Here is a 5,801-nt window from a genome sequence, read left to right as displayed (position 1 = left end):
CTGTTGCAGCTCTCCTGTGCAAAAATCTCTCTCTGATTGCACTTCATTACAAATAAGTTCCTCCCTGTGAGGGTGGTGAGGCCCAGGCACACGTTGCCCCTAGAAGCTGTGGCTGCCCCATCCCTGGCAGTGTTCAGGGCCAGGTTGGACGGGGCTTGGAGCAGCCTGGTCTACCGGAAGGTGTTCCTGCCTGTGGCAGGGGGTTGGAACCGGAGGATCTTTAAGGTCCCTTCCAACCCATTTTGTGACTCTGTGAATTAATGAGCAAATCTAGGGGGGGAAATATAATAAATAAAAAAATAAATAAAAAATAAAAAATAAAAAAACAGCCCATACAACAGCTACGAAACACCGCACATAAACCCCTTCCACTCCAAACCAAAAGACGACTGATTTGAACCGCTGATTAACACGCCGGGGCCGGGAGACTGTTCGTGTACCAACTGTACCGGGGACAGGTCGAGGCGTCTGTGCACGGCTGGAGAAGACAGAAGGGGAAAAAAGGGGGTTTCTTTTAAATCTCTGTAACAGACTCGTATGTCGCAACTCTCCCGGTATTTAGAACACAGGAGGAAACAGAGGGTAACGGCCAGAGGGGGCGAGCGATGGCTCTGCTGTCCGCTCGTCAAGGCTGCTATAGGCCGTCTTCCGTAGGCGGCCCGTCACGGTAGCGCCTAATCTTGTCTGGATCCAACATGGCAGCCAACGCCACCACCAACCCGTCCCAGCTCCTGCCGCTTGGTAACCCGCGCTGCCGTCGCGACGCTTACACTCTCTCGCGGTGTCCGGGCGGAGCTGGCGGGGGGGGGAGGCGTCGTCTGCCGGCCGTCTGCCGGCCGTCTGCCGGGAAGGGAGGGAGAGGCCGTCTGCAGGCTCCTCCGGCCTGGCGGGAGGTTTGAATGGGGTAGCGCGGTGGAAGCCTCTCTCGTCAGGCGGGTGTTACTTTGCTCAGCCCTGGGCGGGGGGTATCGGCGGGTGGAGAGCGGCGTTTGGGGGCCGCTTAGGGGATCCTCTGGGCCGTGGCTGGGGACGAGCGCTGGTGCTCAGGCGTCCCCCCGTAAGGAACCGCGCACTGGCGGCAGGAAGGAGCGTGTTCCTGCAGCGTTCATCCTGCTGCCTCGGGAAGTAGTTTATCTGCTAGCAGCAGAGTGTGCGAATAGACTCTTCAAATATGCATTGTTAGTGTCTTTTTAGGACAAAAGACTGCGGCCTCAAGCTGCTCCAGGGGAAGTTTAGAGTGGATAGTGGGAAAAATCTCTTCACGGAGAGGATGATCAGGCACTGGAACAGGCTGCCCGGGGATGCTCAGAAATCTTGTAGATGAAGCCCTCAGTGACATGGTTTAGCGGTGGCCTTGGCAGTCCTGGGGTAATGGTTGCGTTTGAGGTCCAGCCTTCAAGGTCTTTTCCAACTAGTTGATTCTGTGATTTAATCTTTTCCCTATTTTTTTTGTGTGTGTTTTGGTTTGGGTTTTTTTGTTGTTCTGTTGTGTTTTGGTTTTTTTTCACCAGTGTCTATGGCAATCACTTATTTGCCAACACAGTGTCAGGGGGTTTGTCCTAAAAAATGTGCATTCTATAAAATGATCTCTTGTACATGTCAAATCTTTTGTCTGTTTTAATTGACAGAGCTTGTGGACAAATGCATAGGTTCACGCATCCATATTGTGATGAAGAGTGATAAAGAAATCGTTGGAACACTTCTAGGATTTGATGACTTTGTTAGTATCCTTTGGTGCAAGTGCTTAAGGCCATCTGCTTTATGCTTTAGCTCAATTTATATATTGCTTTTGAGAGGTTTGAGTTCACTGGATAGAGCCTTCTTGTCTGGGTTAATTGTGTTATTCTTATATTTTTATTTTATGGATAAAATCACAGTTCAGTATAAAATAAAAATAACATTAAATACTTTAATATTTTAAAGTTCTGGGCCTTATTTTCCTTGAAACTGGATTTTCAGATATGGTGTTAGAAGATGTTACAGAATTGTAAGTACTATTTCTGCCTCTAGTTGCTATTTAGTGGTTTGTTTCCTGAAGATAAATCCTGTGCAAGACCTGTAAGCAAAGTGTTCTTATATTTTGGAAATTTGCTAGCTGAATAGTTTATACCTTGCACTTAAACTGTAGAGAGTGATCTATTTCAGACAGCCATGTCACAGAGTAGCTGTTGCGTGTTTTATAGTTGTAGTCAGGTTCCTAATTTGCAGCCTTAATTTTGCATGGGTTGTGTGATGAACTTTCCAGTAGTTTGTTTGCTTTCACATTTCCTTAAGGTCTGGGCAAAGATCTGAGAAGGTGGCAGACTTAAGGGTGAATATTCATTACTTTTTCAAGCCACACTGTAATTTGAAACCTATTCAGAATATTGGTGGTATTCAAGAAATTGCTGAGATTTAGAAGGTAAAATTGGTATCTTTATGTACTGAGCAGAAAAGTACCATGGATCTTTTTATTTGCCGGGAAGCTGTCTCTGTCCAGGTGGTCAATTTATGAAGATTGTGCTGCAGTGTAGCTAATTTATCTATTAGTTCCAACAAATGCCATCTTAATGCAGAGATTTATATCAGTTCTGCAATTAAAACTGTAATTGTTGTCCCTTGTTATGTGTTCTTACTTACTTTTTCTAATGCTACTTCAGTGAGATTACACCTGAGGGCAGAAGAATCACGAAGCTAGACCAGATTTTGCTAAATGGAAATAATATAACAATGGTAAGTTGTCATTGCTAAAAGGCTGCATGCATTTATTTTCTGTATCTGTGAATCGATAAAACAGTTGAGTTCCACCACTTCAAGCTGAGCTTTCCAGATAGTTCCATGACATAAGCTATTTTCAAGTAGCTTTCAGGGCATATATGTGTGTGAACAGTGCTGGAAAAGCAATCTTACTGCTTTTCTTGGTACATAGTACAGTAAACATGAAGAGAGCATGGCCCTGAATTTATTTGGGTGAATAGGTTTCTGGTCTTCAGGTGTGCAAGGGAATTGCTGACATTGTTGTTCACTGTAGGCTGGTTCGTACAGTGGCTTTCAACTCATGAGCGTTTGCAAAAGTATGTAGGGTGAAATACATCTACATTCATTATCTCATGTATAAATATTTTTGCAGAAGTTTGAATGCGTACAAGCTCATTAAGGCATTCGGCATGTGATGCCCACAGAGCTGTACCTTTTACATGCTATGAAAAACAAAAATCTGGAGATCTGTTGGATTATACCAAACTGGAACCACTGTGATTTTTTTAGTGTATTATGTGCTTATGTATGTATAGCAGTACTGAAACCGTAATTGAATATTGTAATTCTGCAGTTGCTGAATTCTGCAATTTCCTAAGCACCACAAAAGCAGACCCACGGTAGTTTTTTGCTTGTGTGCATAAATGGCTACAAAATGTGGACTTCCTACATAAAGGCATTGCTAATTTTGTGGGAAGAGAAGAGGAAGTCTGTCGAGCCTGTCAGCTCTGTATAAATGAAGAAGAATCTCCATTTTGCTGTCTTAATCTTCCTTGCACCTGAGCAAGTGCCATCTTGACTTAATTTCAAAGCCTTTTTCTGCTTTGGTTATTGTTCTGCATCCTTGAAAGGACTGTGCACGTTCTGACATCTTGTATGGGGTGGAATTATTATCACCCAGTTAAGCTGGTGGTACAATGTCCTTGAAGCAGAAGCTGGTGACTTAGAGTGCAAGTTTTCAGCAAGACATAGATGTGTTTCTATATTAGATCTTATGTCTCTTCCAGAGACATATCTTCCCACATCAGGAAGACTTTAGACTTTTTCTTAACTTCACTCCCCAAAGCAGTGAAGGTCTTTGTCGTTAGAAATGATCAGCTAATTATTAAGAATATATAAAAAAGGAAAAGGAATGGTTAAAATTGTTCAAAAAGAATGTATAAAAAGGAATAGTTATCCTCTTTCTTTTTTCCCTTATTAATGTTTTTCCTTTTCTGTTGTTCAGTTCTTTACTTTCTTTGCAGGAAGGTGCTACTCCCTGCTATCTGTGAAAGGGTTCAGGCTCTTTCTTAGTTTTTGGGCTCTGCTTAGCAATAGGAGTTGAAAAGAGGAAAACAAACTACCGGTATAGCAACAGTCTGGAGAAGAATCAACAATTAGAGAAATTCTTCATGAGAGGAAGCATAATCTTTGTCTTTAAAAACAAGCTGTAGTGTTTCTAGACAGAATCATCTCCTTAAATTGAATAACAAAGACAAAATCCAAATGTCTGTTCCCTAGGATCTCCTTTAGGTTTTGTTAAACATTCTTCCTGTTCTGGAGATTTTTTTTGGCCTTTGCTTCTCTGTCAGCGACTGACTACTTCTGTTTGGAGAGGAAGATAATATTGGATCTAAAAATTCCTTTTGTGGTCTACCATAAAGCCTTCATCTGCCAAAGTATTGTAAAGCAAGAACATGTGGGTTTGTAGAACTGAAACCTGTGGTACTAACATAAAATTGTCTTATTCTTTTATAGCTGGTTCCTGGAGGAGAAGGACCTGAAGTATAAATTGATACAGTGTGTGTACATATATTGTGTATATATTCTAAATAGAGCCTTTGGGATATGGGTGTCAGTGGGGCTTGGTGTGGGTTGGTTGTTGGGTATTTTATTTTTGCACTCTTGCAGTTGACGTTTGATAAAAGGCAAGGATTTCACTGTCAGGAAAGGTACATTGCTAATGGTAATGCTGACTTTGTAAGTTGAATCATGACTTTTTTGTAAAAAACATACCAGTCTGTTCTGAATAAAAGGCTTTCTTTTTGCTAGTTATTGTGTTCTGTTATGTAAGTGCACAAGTTGGATAGTTTTAGAACTGGTTGATGGAATGGAAAAATAATAGTTATTTTTCAATTTCTGTCAGTCTTCAGTTTTTCTACATCTGTTGTGTTTGGTTTTGGTCCATGTGCATTTGGTTTTGGCACATGTCTATCTTATGATTCAGATCCTAAGCTGCATCATTTGTTTGAACACGCCTTCAGGCTATGTAACCAGAAACCATGTGTGATTCTCAACAGCCTTTGGTTCTTCTGGCCTTGAGCTTCAGCTCTCTTGTGCTTCCACTTGGTAGATGTACTTTTCTTATAGTAAAGGCATTGTAATGGTATTTGGCAAGCGAGGATAGACAGACCAGACCTAGTTCATGTTTGGGGTCTTGAGAGGGGCCGGTGTGAAAACTTGTCATTCTTATCCGTGTTGACTACACTTTCACCACTAAGTGGTGCTGCGTATACTTAATTAAATTGGGAGCTGGCTATACCAGCTTGCATAATTCAGAGTAGTCATTTTAGAGTAAATGTTCTTTTAGCTGCATCTCTGTTCTTCCGTGATATAAAAACTTGACAAAGATTTGGAGCAACTACTACTTTAGAAGAATTTCCATGAAAGAATTGCTGGGGGGCATTGTCATGATGGACAAAAATGTAACAGATTCTAAACCATGTCCAGTGCAGCTTATGCTTCCACAATACACTATTCAACTGATTCCTAGCTGTAAATGTCTGAAGAATAATCACAGGTGCCTGCTGTTACCTTAGGGATAAGCAGGGTGCATTATGGACTCACAGGGACAGGAAGTGCTTTGCCTTCCTATCAGCAGAAGAAAGAAGAGTTGAAGAGGGCTCAGGAGCAAGAGACTGTAAGGACGTTGCTGTACTAGATCCTTTTTTCTTGCTTTTTCTGACAGAAAAGATGCCTTCTGCTAAATGGTCTTAGCTCAAAGTCCTGGGAGAATTTGCTTTAGCCTGCTAGAGAAGAAAGAAACTCCTTCCTCAGTCCCAGGGAGTGTGCTACTTTGGATTTAT

The 5,801-nt window shown here is 42.0% G+C and overlaps 1 protein-coding gene across 4 annotated transcripts; it reads left to right on the top strand.

The window, feature by feature from the left end:
• The first annotated feature begins 671 nt into the window (after positions 1 to 671).
• LSM5 (LSM5 homolog, U6 small nuclear RNA and mRNA degradation associated) lies at positions 672 to 4,766 on the top strand. 4 transcript variants are annotated; one of them, XM_062618043.1, is made up of 5 exons: positions 672 to 741; positions 1,629 to 1,724; positions 1,960 to 1,987; positions 2,640 to 2,712; positions 4,474 to 4,766. In XM_062618043.1, the coding sequence occupies exons 1-5, from the start codon at positions 696 to 698 to the stop codon at positions 4,504 to 4,506; spliced, it is 276 nt and encodes a 91-aa protein (XP_062474027.1). In that variant the 5' UTR covers positions 672 to 695; the 3' UTR covers positions 4,507 to 4,766. The 4 variants fall into 4 exon arrangements, with proteins under 4 accessions (XP_062474027.1, XP_062474026.1, XP_062474028.1 ...); XM_062618045.1 differs by lacking the exon at positions 672 to 741 and adding an exon at positions 837 to 893; XM_062618042.1 differs by lacking the exon at positions 2,640 to 2,712.
• Positions 4,767 to 5,801: the final 1,035 nt, after the last annotated feature.

This window comes from Pezoporus occidentalis, unplaced genomic scaffold (assembly GCF_034315485.1).
Source record: "Pezoporus occidentalis ecotype Australia unplaced genomic scaffold, CSIRO_AGI_Poc_V1 ctg2, whole genome shotgun sequence".
NCBI classification, from domain to species: domain Eukaryota; kingdom Metazoa; phylum Chordata; class Aves; order Psittaciformes; family Psittacidae; genus Pezoporus; species Pezoporus occidentalis.
Note: the sequence above shows the minus strand (reverse complement) of the source record. Positions and strands in the feature narration are given on the sequence as shown.

Coding starts and splice junctions, on each gene's coding strand:
- LSM5 (XM_062618042.1), top strand. CDS start 696: ATGGCAGCCAACGCCACCACCAACCCGTCCCAGCTCCTGCCGCTTG. Junction 1,725..1,959: donor AGGATTTGATGACTTTGTTA/GTATCCTTTGGT, acceptor CTGGATTTTCAG/ATATGGTGTTAGAAGATGTT. Junction 1,988..4,473: donor TTAGAAGATGTTACAGAATT/GTAAGTACTATT, acceptor ATTCTTTTATAG/CTGGTTCCTGGAGGAGAAGG.